We start from the raw sequence: 23,797 nt of genomic DNA on the forward strand, positions 1-23,797 counted from the left end.
AGCTCTACGCAAATGGACAGTGGGCTTGTTGCGCCTCAAGATTAATCGAGGTGTTTAAAAACTGGCCCGAATGCCAGAGTTTTTTTTTTTTTTTTAAATGTGCACTCCAACTAATATGTGAAGTATTATTCTTTCTTTTAATTTATCAGGGTTTTGCCAAAATTTAGGGTCTCACTTAATAAAAGGCCCGTTTCCGCTATCTTTTGTTTATCTATCTATCTCTAAATTTTGGCAAAATATCTTTTAATTTTACTTAATAAATTTTCTCTATCTATCTCTCACCACTCAAGGTGTGTTCCACTAAAAATAACTACTTATTTTTCAAATTAAAGGTGTGATATATTGTGAGAGAATAACATTTCTCGTAAAGCGAGAAATAAGTACTTAAAAAATAAGAACCTTAACAGAACGGGATACTCTCAAAAACCTCCCTCAAAATCCAAACCGAACAGGATCAAAGTTGTTTCTTTTACACTAAAACTTTTTCGCCTCCCTTCTGCCTTTGCCCTCTCACTTTTCTCCTAAGTACTACGAGAAGTAATCAACTACTTTTGACAACTTGTTTGGAGTTGTCTCATAAGCTAATTCTTCGACTTGGTCCATACAGGGTTTTACCTCAACTCTAATTGGGCTCTTGCTTGTGGATTGATTCCAATAATTAGTTAAAATGTATATAAGCTGACCTGGATACTTTGAATTTTCAAAAAGAAAAGGTAAAAAAAAAAATTGGTAAAGAGTGCCTTGGAGCTAGCACTGCTGAAGCAACATCAATGACTTGTCTAATTTTTAGGGCATAGTATTGTCATCATTTTAAAAAGTGGCACATTGTTATGCTTTACTTCGATTTTAGTCTGGCCTCCATTGGTAGACGGTAGGATTAATTGATCCACCAATAATTAGTTGAAATGTGTATAAAATGACCAGAACACCTTGAGATTAAAAGAAGTTTAAAAAAGAAAAAGAAAAATTGACTTGTCGATTTTTAGGGCATAGTATTGTCATTTTAAAAAGTATTGCACAATTTTTTGCGAGTTCCAATTAACAGTATTAACTCAACTTGTAGTTGTTAGCAAGAGTGCTGATGCAAAAAAATTGTTATGAACGGCTATGCATGCTGAATTGAACTGTTTTTCACTTCGCACCAAACAAAGGAAAATTTCTCCAGGCCACTCAACTCAACTAATCTTTCGACTACTCCTATTAGTCTTGGGTTGGCTTTTAGCCATTTTTGTACAATTCAGAGAGAGAGAGAGGGAACTTGCTTGAGCCAAAATTTGGCTTGGCTATGGATGCGGCTTAGGATTTGAGAAGCATTCTGCGAGACTCAAATTATGTTTTTTGGTACAGAAAACGACTTAGGATAGAGAAGATGCTCTTAATATGTCTTTCTTTGCTTCTTCATATGATGTGCGTTCTTCACTTTTTAGCTTCTCATGTGATTGTGCCAAAATGGCATTGCACGGTGGAGCAATCTTGTCAAGTTTCGGTGAAATGATCAGTAAAAAAAATAACTTTGACAATGTCATTTTAACGCTAACGGATGACTTGCTCGTACAAAGAAGGTAACACGTGCACATTAGTATGTCGAAGTCAAACTTTCTTAACAGGAATGTTTCAAAGGATATATGCATATAGCCGACCTGTACCAAGTCTTTTAACAATAATTTACTTCACCTATCTTTTAACGAAATACTCCATAATATATAAGCCCTTGAAAAAGAAAGTCTGTCCATTTTATATATAGTTTTGACCAAATTACTTCCACCTCATTCAATGAAAGAGAAGACTATTCTTCATAATAAAACAAAATAAAAAGTGACACAAATCACCATATCCAAATTAAAGAGCCGATGACAATAATTGACAAGTTAGAAATAACGGGCATGTCGTGATGGGACTTTTCAAATTGAATGGTCCCAAATGAACATTTTACAGCAAGAAATTACCTGGATCGAAAACTTATTTCAAATAACTTCCGTCAAATCAAATGGGAAGATTGAGTAATCACTATGGAGGAAGAAAACATCCATCAAAGGGAAAGCCTTCCCCTCTCGCCCTCGCTTAAAAGTGGTGAAAACCCTAAAGAGGAGGGATCGAGGAGAAGGAAAAAAGACGGCCATGCTTTTTTAGAGAAAGATACTCTGGGTTATAGCGAGAGAGAAAAGAGTTCTCTCATAAAGAGCATGGTTGAAAGGATGAGAATGACCGAGTGTGAGGTCACATGTGGTTAATCTAGTTAGGCCGTTGACTGCGTTGATTCCTTTGTTTTTTTTAACTCAGACCTCATTCCGTTAAGATTTTTGTTTTTTAAATACTTACTTTTCGTTTTACCATAAAGTATCATGAGTACTAGTACACCAGGGATCAATATCTTATACTTTATGATGTGGCAAAAGTGGGTGTTAGGTGTCAATTACAGCTAAGCGTGAGATCGCCAAAGAAAAAACACAAGCGACGAATCTAGTCTCTTAATTAGTAGAGTATTATTTAGATTAATCTAGTCTAACGTCATGCAAGCATGTATGTATGGATCAAAATCTGGGCTTACGCGTATGACAAATTGGGATAGTACCACCCAATCAGGAGGAGTCAACTTCATTGCTTCACTTCAGAATTACTCCAACACTAATAATCGAAGACGGGTGAATGCTGTGCAGAGGTGCACAACATTAATTAGATATTTAATAAGGATATAAAAGAATCCGAACGACTCTCATATATTTAATTCATACAAGTGAAGAAGATTCTCGATTACATAAAAAAGAGCAAATACTTGATGTTAACAAAAGTATTCCTTGTGAACACACATATATAAATGCAAAACAATGTGGGAAATAATTTTGTCACTCTTTTTTTTGTTAACGTCACTTTTCTGCCAGTGTATTGTTAGTACAAAAAAAATACACTTACAGGGAAGTGGCGTTAGTAAAAAAAGGAGTGGCAAAATCAGCAGCCAACAATATATGAGATGAATTAATATGATCAAATGAGATGCACGTGTATATAAGGGCCGGGTCGGGCCGGGCCGGCCGGGTCTTTGTTTTGTAAGAAAAAATGGCAACACTTAAATTTTAGAATGGTGATCGACATAATCAGTTCAATCATACACACAACATATATAACACCTTCCTTTTTCTTTTCGTTCTTGGAGAAACGAAATTATTTCTCGAGTCTCTATATACTACGAATTGTGGATTGAACCACGTCAGATGACCAATTGTCTCTGTCTGTACATTCAATGGCGATGATTCTTAGACTCCAGACTTATTTTTCATGTTGTCTAGCTAGCTCTCTCCATGTCCTGAGGTTTTGCATGAACCTTTCCCTTATGAATTGAAGGCCGTGCAGTCTTTTCTTATCTCTCCTTGACTACCGCTTTTGACTCCGCAACGGCCAAGCTTTCTCATTGCAGTGACGAAGGCTGCGTTAAAGTCATTCGGATTATTAGCGAAATCGTTGACAGTGGGCTGAGATGCTGGGTTAGTGAAGAGCACTTCATCTGAAGTCAACAACCCCTTCCCTGCAACCAGATTCTTGTAATAAACGTTGTCGAAAGTTTGTGGGGTCACAGGATCTAAGTCGACCGCGATTCGAGGGTCCACGTTCTGAGGACACGCTTGCATCAGCTGCTGGGAATAGGTTGTGTTCAGAGACGGGTCTGCTTGAGAGGATGTGGAGAAGTTGAAGAGTCGATTTGCAAAGCGGCCGCAGTGGGAGAAGCCGAGGGTGTGAGCCCCGGACAGTGCGATCATGTCAAGTTGAGTGAGGTTGTTCTTGGCAAAGAGGGCATTGAGTTGGTCGAGATTGAAAAAGGGCTCTGGCAGGTTTCCGGGAACGTTAGATGCCTTAGATATGAGTCCGTCGAGACGGCCCAATTCTACATTGAACGAAGGACCTCCGGCCTACCAAGATGTTTTAACTCATCAAACTGAAATGTAATGAATTTTTTAATCTAGTAGGAAATGTAACACATCGAAACAATTCAGACCCAAAAAGTTTTGCTAAATAAATGTCTAAAATGTTGTGCTTGTAGAACTTCATAAAATGTGTGTATATATGTTTACCAGGACTACAACATCCCTGGCAGCCATGGCCAAGATGTCGGCACATGATACTATGCCGGGGCATACTGCTTCTACGGCTGCTTTTGCCTTGATTACAGTGTCAAAGCCATCTCCGGCGAGGGAGAGATTATCTGGAGCATCCTTTTCTGCATCTCCGTTTGGTGATGATATCATAATTGAGGCATCAGCTCCCTAGAAGGAAAGCAGGGGAATAATTAAATAGTACATTATGTTGTTCTTGGCACTGTATTGAAATTAACCAACCAAATTCACAATTAAATCACAACAGAAGCACTCAATTTCAAACTTCAATATGAAAACCAAGCACCCTGAAAATGTTCTTAATTAGAAAACTGATCAACTATGCATAGTTGCTTAATATATGGATACCAACAAAAAAAGTTTTGAAATATGGTACCTCAACGAAGCAGTCGTGGAAAAATAGACGAAGGGTGGCCGGAATGGTGACGAAAGTCTGGTTAAACTTTGTAGATACAGTCTGCTTCACAATGCTTTCCACGTTCGGACAACTCGAGCTGTAGAAATTATCTGCTAATTGCCCGTCCCCTATCCCAATGACCAAGATCATCACCATTGCATAACACATCCCTCTCCATGCTTCCATATCTCTCTCTCTCTCTCTCTCTCTCTCTCTCTCTCTCATTGACCACTTTTATATAGGGATTGAAGAGAAAAGGGAGGGGGTGAGAGATAGAGAGAGAGAGAGAGCGGGGACAGCCTTTCTAGTTTCTACCCTTGTTTTCTTATTATAAAAGGAACTTTTGCTTGAACCCATGGGATTGCCCCGGTTTCTTGGCTTGAGACTTAAGAGTGTTTGTCTTACTTAAGTTTTAGGTTTGACTCTCTTTGTTAAGAATTTTTAGGGTTACTTCACCTCACGCATAAGCGTACAAAAGGTTGCGGGAGAAATTAGCCTGAGGTGTGAAAATAAAAGGAGGAACAGGAAGTTTTGCTTGGTCCAAGGCACTCCAAGCGTCCAAGCCTAATAAAATTCAAAGTTCTAGTAACTAAAAACTTTCAAACCTCTTGTGGATATTATTAATCTCCGCTTGTAATTCAAACTCTTAGATCAGAGAAGTTTTTGGGTGCCTAGCGATACCATGTGGTACCCCGTTGGCGATCCCAGTCGTCCAAAACCAAACATGATTTCGACGGTCCAGATTTTAAAGAAAGAAAAAAATGAGAAAAAAAGTGGTTGAGTGGGAGAGAGAGAGAGAATAAATCTGGACCATCCAAAATACATTTGGATAACTGGAATCGCTGACGAGTACGCCATGGTACTGGTTCGGAACCCAAAACTTTCTCCTTAGATCTATCATGCGTTTAACTTGGTCTTGAGAAACTCATTTCATTTGTTTATTGTAAACGATAGTTGTTATGTACCCCTTTTTTCTTTTTTGTTGAAACTTGTCGATTTGTGTAGACCCTTGATGCACCTGTCCCAGTCTCTTCTGAGTTTTATTTCAGATCTAACTGTGAAAACGATGCATTAACAAACTCTGCAGCTCCAACAACCACAACAATCTCAAAATGCTAATTGGCTGTCTCAGTTAGGGCCTGGCCGGCTGGGGATCGAGTTTCTTTCCAACTAGTAATATAATGGTCCATTAGGTGGCACAGGAAATTTGTCCATTGAAAAAGAAAATACTATTCTTAATTTAGCACCAAATGTCATGCGAAAGCTAAAATTTGGCATCAAGAACTGGAAAACCCTCTCCGTGCTTGTGCGCGCAAACTCGAAAGTCAATTTTTTACAATGCCATTCTTGGTGCTAAATTTGGCAATTGTCAAATGTGTCACGTCACCTGCAAAGGTCAGGGAAATTAAGGTGGTTGCAAAGGGGAAAGAATTGTTATTATGCGAAAAAGGCATTGCACTAGTGGAGCAATCTTACCAATTTTTGGCCCAAAGCGTAACGGGTAAACTTTACCCTCACAAAGAAACGTAACACAGATTAATACAGTCGCTATGTTTAGTTTGTAATTTTGAGAATTATTTTTGAGATTAAAAAAAGCTCTATAGGTTTGTGTATTTTTTCATCTTTAGTAAAAAAAATTAACATTTTAACAAACTCTTTTACTTTTTGAATAGAGATATGCTATGTACATCCAAAAAATACAGAATTTGACAAAAAAATCACTAAAGACAAAAAAACATGGATGACGAAACAGTCAAAAATTTTGGAGAGATTATTTCTAAAAGGAGAACTAAACAAAGTGAGTATGTCCAAATCAAAGTCTCTTAGCAGGGCCTAGGGGGTTGTTAACTATACTTATCATTATTTTACCAAATAGGCCAAAGAAAAAGAAAATTTGATCAAAGTCCTTCCACCTCATCAAATGAATAGGAGTTGATTTTTACACTCCCATTTTACCCAAATGCACTCGTTTTTTTTATCTGTTTTCGTGTGAAATTACAAGGTTATCCTTTTCATGCGAAAAAAAAAAAAAAAAGAATGTGTAAAGGCCAATTTTGTAATTTTACATGGTTGAAGACCAAAAATGGAGTGCACTTGGATAAAAGGAGAAGTGTTAAAATCAATTCCCATTAATAAGTCCAAATCAAAATCCTGAGGACAATTTATAAATGAGGGGCAATGGGCATGTCGTGATGGGACTTTTGTTTCAAATCGAATGGTACCAATTAAACCAAAAACTTATTCAATGCTCCTGGGAAATGAAAATAATGTTGCTAGCTTGATATAAACTGCTTTGTAACTCGTTGAGATGGATTTGCAGATTGAAGAGAATTTACTAACATTACATGAAATTAATATACTCTTTTGCGAAATTATGATAGTTTTATCATCTCGTGGTTGATTTGTGCATGGAAGATCTGCTTGCTTGTTAAATCTTTCATCCGTCTAGAATTGACACATTTTATTGGTTTTTGTTGTTTTGAGGCACATTCTTCTGTGTATTTTTTTGGCTGCAGATTTTGGTTTGAATTAGAGGTCGATCCACTGCATAGTCAAATTAGCCGTCAGGCAGTTGCTTTTAGAGATGAGTTAAATGATCAACCATTCAAAGTATCAGACTTGATACATCACTCTCTATTTTGTACTAACAGAGAATCCTCCATCAAACAGAATAAGTTCCGGCCGGCCAGTAGATAACGTCCCTCATGAGCAATAGAGAGAATGTTGTAATTGCCACTAATTCCCACTCTGCTGGATCTAGGCCCACAAAGAAAGACATGAGAAACGTACAAACTTTTCACCATTCTGGATTACAAGCAACACTACCTTTTTTATTTTCTTGGACAAACAAAATTATATGAGTCATGTACTTAAATTGTGATTTGAACAACATCAGATGTATATTTCCGTTTGACCCAAAAAAGAACAACATCAGATGACCAATCGCCATTCGTCTCTATAGAAGTGTGATGAATTCCTCTCTCTCTCTCTCTTTCTCTCTCTCAAGAAGATTTTCCTCATGAGTTAAAGGCTGTGCAGTCTTTTCTTATCTGTCCTTCACTACCAGTTAGGACTCCCACACGGCCAAGCTTCCTCATGGCAGTAGCAAAGGCTCCATTAAAGGTGCCCGGATTACTAGCGAAATCCCTGACGGTTGGTTGAGATGCTGGGTCTGTGAAAAGCACTTCATCTGAAGTTAAAACTCCCTTCCCTCCAACCAGATCCTGGTAATAGAAATTGTCGAAAATTTGTGGGCTCACATCATCCAAGCCAATGACGAATTGAGGGTCTGCATTCTTAGGACACTCTTGCATCAAATGTTTGGCAAAGGTTGTATTCAGAGAAGGGTCTACTTGAGAGGAATTGGAGAAGTTGTAGAGCCGATTTGCGAAGTTGTCACAGTGGGAGAAGCCGATGGTATGGGCGCCGGACAATGCGATCATGTCAAACTGACTGAGGTTGTTCTTGGCAAAGAGGGCGTTGAGTTGGCTAAGATTGAAGAAGGGCTCTGGCAATCTTCCAGCAACGAGAGATGCCTTAGAGATGAGTCCGTCGCGACGTCCCAATTCCACTTTGAATGACGGTCCTCCAGCCTACAATAAGGTGTCATCACATGAAACACAAATGTAACTATATTTTCGCTCCAAGCACATTGCATATACATTCGACATGGAATATAATATAGACTCGAAAAAAATTCAAAAAAAAAAAAAAAAGTGCCCAAAAAGATACATATTCTAACAGCATTGCCTACATTTTAATTAATGATCAGGCCAACGCTTCATTGGATGAAGCACTTTTTCACAAATAAAATAAAATAAAATAAATTGTGGTATGTTTCAAAATGGGCATATGTAGTCTGGAATCGAAAAATGAGTGTGTTGGCTTGGTGGTGCATGTTTACCAGTACTACGACGTCTCTAGCAGCAATAGCCATGATGTCGGCACAGGAAACTACACCAGGGCATACTGCTTCTACGGCTGCTTTAGACTTGATTACAGTGTCGAAGCCATCTCCTTCGAGGGAGAGATTATCTGGGGCATCCTTCTCTGCATCTCCGTTTGGTGATGCAATCATAATTGAGGCATCACATCCCTGCAAAATCGACATTATCAAATCCTCCGTTTGATGATCATTTGAATCATATGGAGTAATCCTGTATAATGTTCTTGAATCTTGAGTGTGTAACCCAGGTTGGTCAAGAGAAAGTTGGCAAAACATCAACAACTTGAGTTTTACAGAAAATATATACAAGAAAGCTATAAAACGAAAAGAAAACAACAAAGAACAATTCAGAGTTAATAAATTCGTGTGTAAGTCATCACATAAAGAATTCAATTGTAACATTATATATAACCAAGTACTCTGAGAATGTTTTTGTGATAAATGAAAAGCAACACATCTTTGTTCACTTGGGGTTCCCGGAATCACCTCTTCTCTCTTATCACGGTTTCTTATATAAGTTTTTTCTCCATTTATTATTTTCATCTCTCTATCTACCTCAAAAACCTTGCTCAAAACCTTTACCAAACAACCTCTTATGTCTTGTATTACAATGACCAAATGACTTAAAGTAGATATTAGATGATATTTATATTTCTCTTTTTTACACTATGAATGATACCATCGTGAAAGCTCTATAAAGGCATTCACAGGATAATTTGAATCTTGCAGAGACTAACACCTCTGTAGGATATTGAATACTTCTCTTTCTTCTTTTTTTATAACCACTAGTAATTGTCCAATGCTTTCTAAACATAATCTAAATGAAGTATCAAATCCCAATTTTTCGAAGGTTTTTTGTGTGGATACAACGGTTCTTTTTAATGTCATTTCATATGAGGTGAATCCCGGATATGCTTATGGTTCCACCTCATACGAGAGGAGCATAACAACTAACTGTGAATTAGAAAAAATTTCCTACTCCCAACAAAATCTACTTCTCGGAAATTTTTATTATAAGAATAAGCTTCAAACATGATCCATCTAACCAAGTTCATAAAATAGTCTAACGCAACAAATGTAACTAAATCTGTTTAATTTCGTTAGTTTGCATTTAGGGATAGCATTAGAGGCATTAAGAATGTATAATCATACAGGATTCTAACTCAAATTCAATTTTTTGAACGTCCACTCACTCAAAAGTGACACCCATATCTCACTTGTTTCCTTAACTAACCTAGAAATAGAAAAGCAAAATAGTTCTAAGATTACATATAACCAAGTAAGGAGTAGAGTTTGAAACTGTGTCTATCCAAAAGGCTCCAACAAAAAACCTGCAATTTTCAATCCTAGACAGATCATGAAATTCCAAATCATCTAAATGAACAGCTCAAGTTGTATTGAACAACCATTTTATTCTCTTACCTATAAGTTAAAAGAAAAAGAATCTGACACGAATGATTACTATTGGCCGCGAAGAATTACTTCTGGCCACGAAGAATTATTCATGGTCGCAAAATATTACTCTTGGCAGCGAAGAATTACTTTTGCCCACATCGAATTACTCCTGGCCAAGAAGAATTACTCATGCCGCGAAGAATTACTATTGGCCGCAAAGAATTGCGAGACCATAAAGTAATTCGATACGACCAAGTGCAATTAGATGCGGCTAAAGGCAATTCGATGCGGCCAAGTGCAATTCGTAGCGGCCAAGAGTAATTTCGTGTGGCTAAGAGTAATTCTTCGCAGCCAAGAGCAATTCGTAGAGTCCAAGTGCAAGTCGATGCGGCCAAAAGTAATTCGATGTGGCCAAATACAATTAGATGTGGTCAAGTACAATTAAGTGCGGCCAAGTGCAATTTGATACGGCCAAGAGTAATTCGTTGCAGCCACGAGTAATTCATCGCGCCCAAATGTAATTATTTGCGGCCAAGAGTAATTCATCGTAGCCAGAAGTAATTCTTTGTGGCTAGAAGTAATTATTTGCGGCCAATAGTAATTTTTTGTGAACTTCTAATCTCAGCCATTGGCTACAATGGTTGAGATGAAGTATCTTTTTTTTTTGTGTCCCTAAAATGTTTTCCTATATATTCTTCAAATTATCAAAGAATTTAGAAAGTTTTGGTAATCTTCTCTATTTTTTTTTTGAAAAATCACAGAGATATTAATGTACAGTTATTAGGAGTAAATAAACTCACATGACAATTGTGTAATATGTGCAAAAAGTGTTAATACTTTATTGAAAGGAGGAGAATGAGCCTAAACCATTGGATCAAAGTAATCATCCATTGCAACAACTTATTTTTTGTTAAGGGATTGGGGGTTGGTGTTGTGCAGCTGCTGCATAGCCCCGTACTGCGCGGCTCAGATGCCGTCCGTTCGGCAATCCGTGTCATTTCTGAGATGAGATTTGAACCGTTGGATTGCCGAACGGAAGGCATCCGAGCAGTGCCGCACGGTATTGTGCAGCAGCTACACAAAACCAACCCCGCATGGACCCTACACCCTTGCATTATGTACTATAGAAAATTAATTCCAATGCGAAAATACAGACACATGTATATTTTCGTTGGCTTTCAACTTTCAACCCGATGAAAGCGAAGATGAAACTATAACTTAGAATCAAGATGCAACAAAATCAATACATTTGTTGCCACCAACATATTGTAATGAATCAAATAACCAAATATATAATTAATCAGTTTTTTCCCCTCAATCACTCAACCAACTAAATACTCCTTAGCAATCTGAATACATTTCAAAAAATGACATGGCCCACACACACACACACGCATATATATCTAGAGAGAGAGAGAGAGAGTGCTAAACGTATGTGTGAGAGAGAAAGCAGTTTTGTATTTAAAATTGAAATCCGTTTTGGAATTAACGTATGAGGGAGAGACAGACAGCCCTGTATCATAGTAAGTATTTTTTACTGATAACTGTTAGGAAAATAAGAAAAATTCAAAAATAAGGGATCAAAATAAGATTCTGAAACATTAATTTTAATTTTTCTTTCATCATTCTTCCAAATATTCATTCTTTCCAAGTATATTTCTAGTCTTACTACCGTAAGTCTCAGCTATAGAAAAAGTATGTACAAATCCAATAGTCCAAAATATAGAAAATTCAAAAACCGTTGCTCCATATTATATAGATGTGTCCTGACCAACTTATGCGCATATTGGTTAATCTTTCGGGACTATAAACCCACAGTCTGCGGGGACCCCACGAAAAGTCGGAGTCCACCTCTCTCTCTCTCTCTGTATCTGTAATGGTAATAGTGTAATGCTACCATACATATTGTCGCAGTATATACTTGTATATCATCATATGATTACAGGAGTAGAAGTTTAAAGTACAGTAGTAGTACCTGACAAAAGCAGTCATGGAAAAATAAACGAAGAGTGCCCGGGATAGTGACGAATGTTTGGTTAGCCTTTTTAGCCACCGCCTGATGCACAATACTCTCCACGTTCGGACAACTCGAATTGTAGAAACTCTCACTCAATTGCGCTTCCCCTTTCCCACTGACCATAATCGTGATCATCAGCATTGCCAACCACAACCCTCTCCCACCTGCCTCCATTTCTCTCTACTCAGCTTATTCTTACACGTACATACAATATCCTTGATCAGTCTCCTCAGCTCAGTAGTATTTAACAGTACTCATACATAGTACTCCAAGGAGTTATCTGAGTACTATACTTTATGTGAATTCTATATAATTATCAGATGACTCCGGCACATCTTTGTTCAGATTTACGTTCGTAAAACTGCTCTAAACAAATCAGATTTGTCTTGCCCAAGTAGGGATAGAACTACGTTGAGGACCGGCAGGGGCCGGCTCAAATCAAGTTTAAATTATGTCGAACAACATTGTATATTCGTTTGACAATTTCTTGACATGGTGAGTAATGTAATCTCTTAAGCTAAATAATTTTGGATCAATCTAATAAACAAATCAAGATATTTTACAGTAGTAGTATTTTGAAAGCCAAACAAATTGCCTTCGAATATATCTTGAACTCAATTGGTTTTCCGAACTCAGAGCAAAAACCTAGGCCGGCATTGATATTATTAGAGAATCCTTCGCTTTTCTCGGTCTCCACATAGTCCACCTTGTCCTCCTCTCACACATAAGCCGTTTGACAATTCTTATAGATACTACTATTGCTTACACCAAGAGTAAGAATTTTTTTATTGAGAAGTAGCAAACTCAAAAGATTGCGAATGCAAATCCACTCATTGAAAACACACAACGGGTCATATCAACCTATGCATCGGATATCTTCGGAAACATTCTATTTACGAACAGCTTTGTAGTAGCTGTCTAGCAGCATTGCTCGGTTGCACGTTGCTAGCTCTAGCAAACTTATCTACACCTAATACGCGATTTTGCATTACTAGCCTTTCATCCAAGTAACATACAATTAATTGACATTTTAAACGGTCAGAGAATTTTTATAACCTTCCTTAACTGTCTACAGCAAATTTTCTATAAACAAAGTTCGTAGCATTCACTTAATTAAACATCAAGCCGGCTAGCTCCCGCACGCATCTATCAGTTTATTCTTTTCAAGATTGTGCGATGGCGATATTTGAAAATTCACCGGCTTACCTGTACGTCGAATTCGCAAATTTGAGTTGTCCTCCTTCATTCCACACATACTAAGAAATTATCCTTAGTCCACACATCATCGCTCGTAATCACCTTTTTTCTCTAATATTTCTTGTTTACCAAGCTATGTGGCAAGTTGCTACTCTTTCCGTCCCGTTTTATTTGCCTTTTGTTTTTTAAAATCATGTCATTCTGAATTTAAAATATAGTATTTTTTGTTGTATAATTAACTTCCTCACCAATTGAAAGATTGTAATTAGTTTTTTAAAGTGAAGTAAAAGAATTTAAACATTTTATCAACGAAATCACTTTTGTGTTATATTCAGATTCGTGTTCAACCTTACCCCAGGAGCATTGAATAATTTCTCGAAGCAATACTCTGTTTTTTCTCGAGTGATAATTAACAAGTTTCCTTTAGGAACCAAAGAAGAGAAAGTCGTCTTCTATCTTAGTTTTCTCTCACTTTCTTTCCAGAATCAACAAAGGGAAAGAAGCCCACTATCTGAGGATGCTATCAAGCATCCTATTTGGTAGTAGTGCCGAGCAGCCGACATCTCGATAATTTATGGTTCGGATCTTAATCTGAGTAACGGACGGTCTAAATTTTAATACCCTCAAATTATATCCAAATCGTTAGTACCAAGATGATTTGGCTGCTCGGCATCGCTGCCTCTCTTCATACTAGTTTTCCTTTTGAATATTTTCTCTTCTTTTCCTTTTTCCTTTCACATGTTCCAAACAAACCATAAGACCTCGTTTGGCTGGAAATAGGAATAAGGGGGGCAAAATACACGCCCGTTTGGTATACCTGCTACTATTACCTTTCGGCATATATGCAGCGCTAGCGCGTACACCTTTCGTCTCCTCTTTCAGCTTCTCGCCCCTCTCTCTCTCTCTCTCTCTCTCTCTCTCTCTTCCAAGAAATGGATGCGTTGGACTCAGTATTCGATCCACTGAGAGAATTCGCCAAGGACAGCGTTCGCCTCGTCAAGAGATGCCACAAACCCGATCGCAAAGGTGGAACAACAAAATTCACACAATTTCATTTCGTCTTAGGGCTTCGTTCTCCCTTTTCGCTTTCAATTCGGCGATATGCTCGTCTTATCTTGTTGGATCTGATCGAATCTGATCTCACATGCTGTTTAATTGTCCTGTTTGCGTACAGAATTCACTAAGGTAGCGTTCCGTACTGCGATTGGATTTGTCGTGATGGGATTTGTTGGGTTTTTCGTGAAGCTGATATTCATCCCTATTAACAACATCATTGTCGGATCTAGTTGAGGTAATATCGCATCAATCGTATATATTTCAATCACTTCTCGTATATGATATGTGTAGACTATGTACTTGACTGGATTATTCTGCGTCATCACTGCATGCATGCCTAGGTCGAATAAACAAACCGAGCGGTTGATTGTTCAAACTTTGTTTGAAAACGTAACCAGCTTTAATGGTATGTTCAAGCTTGAGCTTTAATAGTGTATTCAAGCTTGACTTGTTTATGAAACGAACTGATCTCAATTGAACTCTCGAGTACTGTAACTTGAATTTTTTAAACTATTATAGGTTGAGCGAGCCGAGTAATAGCTTGGGTTGAAAGCTTAACGAGCTTTGAAAAATGTTCCATCTTGGTTTGTCATTGTAGCAAATCGATCTCTAAGGAGCTAACACGATCTCAAACTTGACTTGTTTGGTTCGTTTATTAGCCCTATTCATGCCACCAATTACTCTTTAGTTGATTCAGCGATGTGCCATCACACAACTTCAGGTCTTGTTTGGTTCACCATCTTATTTGTGTATTTGCTAAAGAGTTAAAATTCTTTCCACCACAAGTGGAAACCTTTGGTTTTCCACCACAGCCCATTATAGGTCCCACCAAGCATTTTTGTTATAATCTGAACCGTTCATCTTGTAGAGCCCATATAATAGTATATGCACGCCAAAAATGAGTTTGGGCGGACATCAATAGGTATATGAAAAATTGAATTTCGGTTTAGGAAATGGACTGCCATCAACAATTTAACTTCAAAATCTATGACCTTCCATTCTGTAAACCAAAATTCAAGTTTTGATATACCTATTGATATCCAATTAAGCTGATTTTTTCATGGGTATACTACTCTACATGTTCTACAAGATGAACGGTTCAGATTGTAACAAAAAAAAGTCTTGTAGGGCCCACATGCGGTGGTGGAAACCCCATGGTTTCCACCTATGGCGGATAGAATTTACACTCTTTGCTAAAATGCAAAAAGGATGGTTTGTCTCCTGGCATTGGTTGTTTACTTATTCTATATAGCCACCAACCAAAATAAAAGCAAATAAACAAAAGTGTAGCAAAACGGGTGTAGCTTAGTCTGTTGTTGTACTTCTTTGCTTATGTTAAGAATAATAAAATAAGCTGGTGAACCAAATGAGTACTCAGATTTGTAATTTTGCTTTTGTCAATTTATGATGTTCCAATTGTGGTGTTTTAAAATTAGTTCCTGGTCCAATTTCATTTCCTACAGCAACTAGTGCGGTCCAATATCTGGCCCTGTGAATTGAATTGCAAATCTAAACTTTGACTTGCATTCCTACATACAATTATTGGGAATCTTGATGCTTGAGATATTGGTATGCTAATGTTCTGTTTGGAACTTGTGGAAAGTGAGGGAAGAGAAGGGAAAGTAATTAAGAAGGAAAATCAGAGATAATAAAGGGGAAATTTTGCTATTCCTAGAACCTTATTTGGCCATTTTCTCCCATCTTTTCTGTCAAACCAAACAATGGGAGGGGACAACTTTAAACTTTCCCTTCTTTTGTCTTTCTTTCCATATGTCCAAACAAAGCATAAAGGTTTACGTGAATGTTTGTGGAAGTCTTGCTCTTTCTTTAACCTACTCTGTAGAATGGGTTAATCTTGGTTTGTAAGCGCGTCATACTGTCATGGTTCTTTCAGTTGGTCCCTATTATAATAGCTCCTTGCATATGTACATTTTCTTCTCTACTGATGAGTTGTATAATCTGCGTTAGCTTACGTTTTCTCAGCTGTTTGGGTTACCTGCATGTTGGATATATTTTTTTGTTAGAACTGTGGCTTATATGTTGATTATGGAGAGATACTAAAGAGTTCTAGAAATAGGCCAGTTGCTCGAACGGAGTGGAGCGGAGTAAGGGCAACTAGCCCATTGCGGGTCCAGCAGAAAGGGTTGGGGGGTGCGGGGGGCTACACCCCCCACGGTATGATACATGAGTATTTTTGGGATGCAAGCCAAATACCGGATTAGGGTTAGAATAGAGTAGGTATAAATACTCTATGTTGTAAACCCTATTTCATACTGTGATAATAAAGAACAGCAACCGCTCTCTCGCTTCCGTGGACGTACCCGATTTTGGGGAACCACGTAATTCTATGTGTTGATTTCTTTACTTTTTTTTGATACTCACATATGTTCCACTTCTCAAATTTGCTCAACTGCTCCAAGTCTCTAAAGCTGTATTTTGTTGTTATTTTGGTCTGGCCGTTTACCTTATTCGTGGCACCTAAAATATGGATATATACATGTGTTTGTATCATGTTTACATTGCTATATTCGTTGAAGTTTTTCTCTGATCGTTTGCATGTGGTAATTTGGAACTCACTCTGATTCTCTGTAAAATTGCAGGTTGGGCAGAAATGTGAACCTGCATGAAAGTGGTGCTATGAATAGGATACAGAACAGAGAGAGGAGAATGTCTTTGTAGGATATTTTTTCAGTTTTCTGCAGATGTATTACTTGTGGACAAATATTTGCGTTATTGCCTTCTTCTCAGTTCTCGGGTTTGAACAGAAATTTCCTGTATGAAAACCTGCATGAAAGTTTTGCTTATTTTTGTGAAGCTAGTCTCATTCCTGGACCCCTTGCATTGTTGATGTCCAAGGTTTAGATATAAAAAGAATTGGTGGAAGGAGTATTCCCCAGGATATTTTCTTTTTAAAATGATAGCAACAGATGAAGTTGAAGGAACTGTCGAAAACAAAGACGTAAATCAAAGGGAGGAAAGTGTTGTTGGAAATGCAAAGAAAGAGAAATGAAAAATCATTATGCGGAGGTGGGATTTGAACCACGCCTTGGTCCGGAACCTTGATCGTTCAAGTCTCAATCAAGTATCCAAAAAACTGATAATACCAACCACGATACTAAAGTAGATGATGGCACGGAATGCACTAATTGATTTGCAGTACTATATGTACAGTGGTGCATATTGATTTGAATCATGCTGAACAATATCTATAACTACTCGAGAAAACTAATCGACCATTTGCCCAATCAACGAAACGCAACCATCCCAAAAAAGTGATTAGACTTGACGTGATATTTAAGTGGATGGCATGGAATGCACTAATTGATTCGCTGTAGTTGATTTACAATGGTGCATTTGAACTGAATAATGCTGAACTATATACTCTGAACATACAAAACCACCACTCAGACCATCAACTCTATCGACAAAACTTAAGCTCTGAAAAAGGGAATGAGCTACACTTTATTTGCATCAGCATCTTTATCATCGTCTTCTACCATCCATGGTTGTTTAGGCCCCTGAATCCCATCAACAATCGCCACATTCAGTAGTAATTTAAAGTACAAAGTACTTCCTTGGACCACAATAAATTCCACAGAGATCGAAGATCGTTGAATAACAGCTCATGCGTAAGATAGCACCACACACGCACACACACACAGAGACGTGTTTCTCTATAAAACAGACGAGCAGTATAGAACAACATTGTTCGCAAGTCCCGTCAGAATTCGCATGGGGAAAAGATAACCATGAGACATACCCTCTTATCGAAGATCAAAAAGAAAATAGGTCCAGACCTACGGCAGAAACACAAGGATCTTCCTACATTTTCAGGCAACCAAGTACATTGTGTCCTTCCCTTGTAGGTTCTTCAATCTATAATCAATTCCATTTATTTCATCCCTCAACAGTTCTAAATCATTTTCTCCGACTAGGCGTCTAAGGTTATTTTAAAACGAACTCATGCATCTAACATCATTCTTGTATTACTCCATCATCTTTCCTGCTGTTGACTGATTTCTTTGTCATGAAACTTACCATAACCCTCTCAAATTTGACCAAAGAACAAGACAGCTGTACAGTCACAGAGTTCAGTTGGCTGGTAAATCTTTTAGTAACTTTAGAGTCCATATCCTACTTTCATCTCTAAATACTAAAGAACAGTTAGTTTCTTCTTATATTGTTGTTTTTTATCAGCTTTATTGTACGGTGTTATGTCGTGCATGTCCAAACATGGGCTGGAGTTTCTCTTATCCAATGGTGCAAGCAAAATGAAAGCTTTGAATTTACATGAGATGCCTCCTTTTCAGTGAAAGTGGCAAGTTCATGCAGCATCGAACTGTAAATCTCATTAAGACCAAAACATTGAACCAGGCATTGGAAGATACTATATTAGTAGACTCAATTACCTTCCCTTGCCGAATAATTCTTGGGAAACTTCCAGTCATATCAACTACTGTCGATGGATCAGCCACTCTAACACCAGCATCGACAACAAAATCAAGACCCTGAAACCAAAAGGAGCAACTCCCATAAGACATTTAAAAGCACAAAGTAGTCACACTTCAAGGGTTGTTGACTAACATTTACTCCTAGAAGCAAAGTTTTGCACCTTACTAGAGAGCGCGAATTTTATCACTGGGTAATGATAAAGCAATTGAACTCAATCCTTAAGGAAGACCAACTTAACATTTTTCTCGAGGCCATGAGAAAATCACTTCTCGTAGAGGGACTAATGAAGACAGGTCCAAGTAACCTAAGTAGTTGAGACTTGAGATGGACGCCTGTTGAATTGAGTTATAGGTGCAGTAACTTATCCATATCCCAAAGTATGTCATTAGGTAAATCAATTCAAACCAATAGTAATCAAATGAAAGAAGTAACACCTTTCACATGACTTGAAAGTACAATTGCATTCTTTACCTTCCTTCCAATTTTCAGAAAGTTTTTTTTTGGGTGAAAAAAGTTTGAGAAAGTCATGGTGAACTCTAATCGCAATCGAAATCATTTGATTCCATTGGACCGGCAGACAACATCAGTTCATGCATAAAGGTAATTACTCCAACTAGATGTATGTAACGTACAAATAAACCAGCTCATAGCAAAAAACCATACACCTATGTGCTAAAGGATACATGCATATGTAGAGAGAGAGAGAGAGGGAGGGAGACCTCTGGTCCATACACATCAGCTATTACAACTGGATCAATTATCCACCCATTTTCCTCTGGGGACCTGACACTGGAGCAAAGGAGATTCATTCAGTGCTACATATGAACGTGTGGAAACAAACGCCCGCTAGATTGTTTGAGCTGCATATTATCTAGGGCGAATACAAAACTCACTTCAAGATATACCTAAATTTCATGTTACCTTGTTGATATTAATGGTGCATCCATCTTCTCTAGAATGGCTAGACATACAGCATCATCAGGAATGCGAACACCTACATTTTTCCGGTGTGCGAATTTGGATGCTGTAGCGCCATATCTTCTGCACTGCTTTGGTAATTCTTTACTTGCAGTTAAGATGAAGGTATACTGTGACAAAAAAACAAGTTCAGTAACAAGTCTGAGTTCTCCACTTCAGAAGTTAGAGGAACTCACTAACCCAAAGCCATGGCATCCAGTCTACAGTAACTAAGTTTCACTATCATTATGTTATTATCCAAGTACTATGGCACACTTGCAGAGACCGTGAGGCGAAATAGTCTTCAGGCCCAAGTTGGCCCACAGAAAAGATGTTAATGCTTATAAGAATCCATTCTTGTACGGACTTAATGATAGCACTGTCTCTACCCAAAAGCAAAGGCAACTGTTGACATCAAAAAGGGTAAGTCATGGAAGAAAGCCAACCAGCTACGTGGAACTCCAATGGATGATGGGTCCACTGACTCCAAACCCCTACATCTTCAAGGGTACTGAGACTGTTGACGAACCAGATTTACTCTTAAAAGGGCATTAGGATGCTACTATTGGGTATCTTGATTTCCTCCATCATAAATACACAAACATGTATGTTCAGAAAATGATATCCATAATCGTCCTTACAGGCCCAGGTAAGCAATGCTTCACGGCTCGAAATATGTCTGTACCACCTTGATTATTACCGCAAGGGAATCCCGTTGTGTATGTATCTATGTCCCGGAAGGAACGGCACAATATACTAAGGGGCTGCACAAGTAACAGAAAGACATCAGCAAGCATATAAACCTCTAGTATTGCAATTATGTAAGCAAAGGTATTACAACCAATAGTAAGACACATTTTGGCATGCACCATCAAATCAAGTGGAGGCAACAAGTGTTTAACATGTCCTGTCCAGCGGTTAGTTCAATGCCAGCCAAGACTCTGTAAGAACATCAAAGGTAAGAGACCAAAGAGAACCAAAGTTCTTGCCTTCAAAGCTTCAATATTTTTAATTCTGAAAGACAGAACACAAGATTGTTGTCATCAAACAAATAGAGGATAAAGAAACCTAGTGCTGAGATGATGACAGAGTGAAAACAAAAAGCAGCACCTACCTTCGTAGGCGCTCAATTGCTGAGTGACTATTCATATCACATGCTATTGCATACCTATCAACACAAAACTCATTTGAAGTCATCTAATTAAAAAATAAGTAAATGTTGGCAACGTGAATTCCAAACAGTAATATCAATGTGCAAAAAAAACAAGCTAAACTGCAATGTTGCTTCCCATTTTGGGGGTACTAATAACATGCTATCAGAAACTCCTGATGTCCTCCAGAAAATTTCATGCATCTTTGACAGCAACAAGGTGACAATTAAGAAAAATGAGGTTTATGTTAATGCAATGCTTGAAATGTTGACAAACTCTTATGCATAGTTTTGATCACGCGATTCACATGGATAGAACCAACTAAACAATAAAATGGCTACCAATGAGGTATGGCTTGAAACTGTGCTTGCCATTTAGAAATACTATATGTAATTTAAATACAATAAAGAGGTTTTAACCTGGCCTTCAATTAACAACTACAACATAGTTCCTTTCCTTTTTTCCATTCTTTATTTTGGGAAGAAGGAGAGTGATTTATTTATTAGAGAGAGAAGCAACATACACGGTATCAGTAGGGATGACTCCAACAGCTCCCTCTTTCAGAAGTTCGACAACTGGATCCAATTTCCAACTATCTTCCCCAGATGGATCAACCTTGACATAAACCAATCCATCCTCCTGTTATTTTCAGAACTATCATCAGCTATACAACACAGAAACCTGAAATTTCCATCTGCAACTTTATACATCCTTCTCATGGCTAAATCGGTAATATCTGATAACAAACTGGGACAACATCTAATAATATCGGTTTGCTTCATTAAAGTCGTTCAGTTTAGATATTATAGTAGCTTAGCATAATTTTTTCAGGTTGACACACATAACTTGTCATCTACATTTATACCTCTGCCACTACTTTGTCGCTTATTGCAACATGTCGTACATGATTCAATGAAAGAGATAAATATTGCATTGCAATAAGTACACAAGTACCGCTATATGTCTCTGCAAACATTGCAATTCTTTGTATTTGTAAACTACTTCTTTTGCCAATTGCCATAATCCAATAAAGATACGTCCCATACTCGAGGCACCAGAAATAAAGAAGTCCTAAACTAAAAAAAGGGCCCAAATAAAGAATATCACCAATGTACAAGTTTATAGATAAAGAATTGGTAAACACAAACACTCTGTTAACACCCATATTTTTGTATAGACAATCACCTTAAGTTGGCTGGTTGGATCTAGAGAAAAGTATCTGTAGGACAAGATAGAGTCAAAGTCTCCTAATTTCTTGTATTCTTAGGTACAATATCAACTAGCCGAGGACGGACCGAGGGGTGGATGAGCCCGGTGACCACCTTACCCATTGATTCAAATTATATTAAGATTATAGTAGTTTTTTCCTCAAAAACTTAAAACTATTCGCCCTAGCTCGAAGTTATAACTACTGATGATATATCCTAGTAATTGAATAAGATGTTCAAAAATGTAAAAGATAATCTATTTGGTATTATTTTTATAATCTGCATGGCAAAATTAATGTCGCCTTTCATATATTATAAATTTGTATGTAAAAATTCGCCAACCCAACCTTAAAATCATGCATCTGCTAGTCACTCACTTTGAGGCTTGAGCAATCAGTTCAATTTTTCTCTACCAAAACGGCTGTCAAATAACCATATCATAAACTTAAAAGGCGCATAACTCAGAACCATAATAGATTGCTGTGTAATGCTCAAGCTAAACTAAAACAAGCAAGTGACTCAAGGGACTTAAGGGGTTTGCTCCCTCCTAAGGTCTCAGGTTTGATCCTCTCAGGGCCACCTCACCCACGCATAAGAGTGAGAAACCGCTGTGGGAGGGCGGGCAGGCTGGCCCGAGACACCCAAAAGAAAAACGAGTAAATCCGTAAGTAGAGGGAGTGAAACATAGATGAGGACAGAAAGAAGGTGACCTTGGTAAAGCGAGGAGCAGAGTATTTGAGACGCTTAGGGTTTCTCTTCACGACAGCCATCGGTACGAACCGGACTCGTGGGGGTTCGACGCTTTGGAAAGATACACGGCTCGGGAACGTGTTGAGAGAGCGACGGTGCGACACGGCGGAGCCACCGCACACCTTTGCCGCCGACGCCATTTTTTTTCCGGTCAATTGCTCCGGAAACGCAGCAGGTTAAAAGGGAGGGAAAGGATTAGAGGGAGTTTTGGCGAACTTGACCGAAACTTCCAGTATCCGATGACGCGGCGGGAAAACCGCTGCGGCCTAAAACTAACGTCTAACGATACAGTTGGCCAGTTGTGCAGAGAAAATCAGCTCAATTAAATATCGATAAGAGCGTTTTTAAAATATTCAATTTTATTTTAAAATTTAGGCTTAAATTCTAAAGTAAAGTTGGATGTTACATATACAACATCACCGATATCGAATGTAGCTGATTTTTTACAGAGATCAAAAATAAAGTAGTTTGAATAAAATGTGCGCCTCCAATATTTGATATCTGTACTAATACTCTCTAGATTTGGAGTCACATCATATTCATTTTTGGAATAACAATAACAATGTGCCGAATAGATCCAAAAAATATTCCTAACCTTGAAATTCTTACTTCCTTTGAAACATGGGTTTCGATACATTTGTGCTTAATCGTGGTGCAAATATTTACCGAGTTGCCAAAATATTGAATTGTACTACTCTATGCTGCTTGGAGTTTTTCTGATTATTCCATTTCCCCATATAAGCTGGAAACTTCATTCTTTTGCCTATTAGGAATTGTGAGAAAAGTCACATGATCAATTTTGCCTGCAACATTAGTTTTGCCTTCTTTTTGATCATCTTGTGGAACATAGAGATGTGAAATACTTTTCATCGAACTTTTTACCACAGTACCGAGGGGTGGAAAACCTAGCGGAAATATGATAAAACCTCCATCTGCTGCCCAATATTTCAGTTAGTCATCGTACTCCCACCTCTGAGCTTAAATCTGATCCCAGTCATGAACAACCAAACTTCCCCACCCGCAAAAGCGGAAATTGGTAAATGTTAGGGGAAAAGAGAACACTAGTGCTGCACTTGAACAACTTCGCAAACCCATCTGGCTATCGGTCCCTATTTCCTTACTGTCATTATGTTTAGATTCAGATACAAACGAGGCAAATAAGACA

General features: G+C 38.0%; 4 protein-coding genes across 6 annotated transcripts; 1 reads left to right on the top strand and 3 right to left on the bottom strand.

The window, feature by feature from the left end:
• Nucleotides 1-3,069: 3,069 nt before the first annotated feature.
• On the bottom strand, nucleotides 3,070-4,795 carry LOC131304163 (peroxidase 55-like). The gene is made up of 3 exons (XM_058331294.1): nucleotides 4,483-4,795; nucleotides 4,065-4,256; nucleotides 3,070-3,902 (listed from the first exon to the last, which is right to left on the bottom strand). Exons 1-3 carry the CDS (start codon nucleotides 4,726-4,728, stop codon nucleotides 3,327-3,329), a joined length of 1,014 nt encoding a protein of 337 aa, XP_058187277.1. The 5' UTR covers nucleotides 4,729-4,795; the 3' UTR covers nucleotides 3,070-3,326.
• Nucleotides 4,796-7,185: 2,390 nt separating this feature from the next.
• Nucleotides 7,186-12,079, bottom strand: LOC131304165 (peroxidase 55-like). The gene is made up of 3 exons (XM_058331295.1): nucleotides 11,820-12,079; nucleotides 8,408-8,599; nucleotides 7,186-8,096 (listed from the first exon to the last, which is right to left on the bottom strand). The coding sequence occupies exons 1-3, from the start codon at nucleotides 12,033-12,035 to the stop codon at nucleotides 7,521-7,523; spliced, it is 984 nt and encodes a 327-aa protein (XP_058187278.1). The 5' UTR covers nucleotides 12,036-12,079; the 3' UTR covers nucleotides 7,186-7,520.
• Nucleotides 12,080-13,822: 1,743 nt separating this feature from the next.
• On the top strand, nucleotides 13,823-16,946 carry LOC131304167 (protein transport protein Sec61 subunit gamma). The gene is made up of 3 exons (XM_058331300.1): nucleotides 13,823-14,084; nucleotides 14,233-14,349; nucleotides 16,715-16,946. Exons 1-2 carry the CDS (start codon nucleotides 13,991-13,993, stop codon nucleotides 14,346-14,348), a joined length of 210 nt encoding a protein of 69 aa, XP_058187283.1. The 5' UTR covers nucleotides 13,823-13,990; the 3' UTR covers nucleotide 14,349; nucleotides 16,715-16,946.
• Nucleotides 16,947-17,387: 441 nt separating this feature from the next.
• LOC131304166 (uncharacterized) lies at nucleotides 17,388-22,915 on the bottom strand. 3 transcript variants are annotated; one of them, XM_058331297.1, is made up of 9 exons: nucleotides 22,593-22,910; nucleotides 21,198-21,313; nucleotides 20,638-20,691; nucleotides 20,365-20,537; nucleotides 20,165-20,287; nucleotides 19,488-19,654; nucleotides 19,286-19,355; nucleotides 18,524-18,622; nucleotides 17,388-17,632 (listed from the first exon to the last, which is right to left on the bottom strand). In XM_058331297.1, the coding sequence occupies exons 4-9, from the start codon at nucleotides 20,386-20,388 to the stop codon at nucleotides 17,570-17,572; spliced, it is 546 nt and encodes a 181-aa protein (XP_058187280.1). In that variant the 5' UTR covers nucleotides 20,389-20,537; nucleotides 20,638-20,691; nucleotides 21,198-21,313; nucleotides 22,593-22,910; the 3' UTR covers nucleotides 17,388-17,569. The 3 variants fall into 3 exon arrangements, with proteins under 3 accessions (XP_058187280.1, XP_058187281.1, XP_058187279.1); XM_058331298.1 differs by having other exon boundaries at nucleotides 20,393-20,537; nucleotides 22,593-22,908; XM_058331296.1 differs by having other exon boundaries at nucleotides 20,165-20,537; nucleotides 22,593-22,915.
• Between the last annotated feature and the right edge of the window lie 882 nt (nucleotides 22,916-23,797).

The sequence above is a fragment of the Rhododendron vialii genome, chromosome 10a (genome assembly GCF_030253575.1).
Source record: "Rhododendron vialii isolate Sample 1 chromosome 10a, ASM3025357v1".
Classification (NCBI taxonomy): Eukaryota; Viridiplantae; Streptophyta; class Magnoliopsida; order Ericales; family Ericaceae; genus Rhododendron; species Rhododendron vialii.

Bases quoted from the DNA above. Each gene is read 5' to 3' on its own strand.
- LOC131304163 (XM_058331294.1), bottom strand. From the start codon at position 4,728: ATGAGAGAGAGAGAGAGAGAGAGAGAGAGAGAGAGAGATATGGAAGCA. The intron at 4,257-4,482 runs GTACCATATTTC...CTTTCCTTCTAG, and splicing joins TCCACGACTGCTTCGTTGAG to GGAGCTGATGCCTCAATTAT. The intron at 3,903-4,064 runs GTAAACATATAT...ACATCTTGGTAG, and splicing joins CCAGGGATGTTGTAGTCCTG to GCCGGAGGTCCTTCGTTCAA.
- LOC131304165 (XM_058331295.1), bottom strand. From the start codon at position 12,035: ATGGAGGCAGGTGGGAGAGGGTTGTGGTTGGCAATGCTGATGATCACG. The intron at 8,600-11,819 runs GTACTACTACTG...TCGATTTTGCAG, and splicing joins TCCATGACTGCTTTTGTCAG to GGATGTGATGCCTCAATTAT. The intron at 8,097-8,407 runs GTAAACATGCAC...ACCTTATTGTAG, and splicing joins CTAGAGACGTCGTAGTACTG to GCTGGAGGACCGTCATTCAA.
- LOC131304167 (XM_058331300.1), top strand. From the start codon at position 13,991: ATGGATGCGTTGGACTCAGTATTCGATCCACTGAGAGAATTCGCCAAG. The intron at 14,085-14,232 runs GTGGAACAACAA...GTTTGCGTACAG, and splicing joins CCACAAACCCGATCGCAAAG to AATTCACTAAGGTAGCGTTC.
- LOC131304166 (XM_058331296.1), bottom strand. From the start codon at position 20,395: ATGGTGCATGCCAAAATGTGTCTTACTATTGGTTGTAATACCTTTGCT. The intron at 19,655-20,164 runs GTAAGGACGATT...TTTTTGTCACAG, and splicing joins AGCATTGCTTACCTGGGCCT to TATACCTTCATCTTAACTGC. The intron at 19,356-19,487 runs GTAACATGAAAT...CCTTTGCTCCAG, and splicing joins GCACCATTAATATCAACAAG to TGTCAGGTCCCCAGAGGAAA.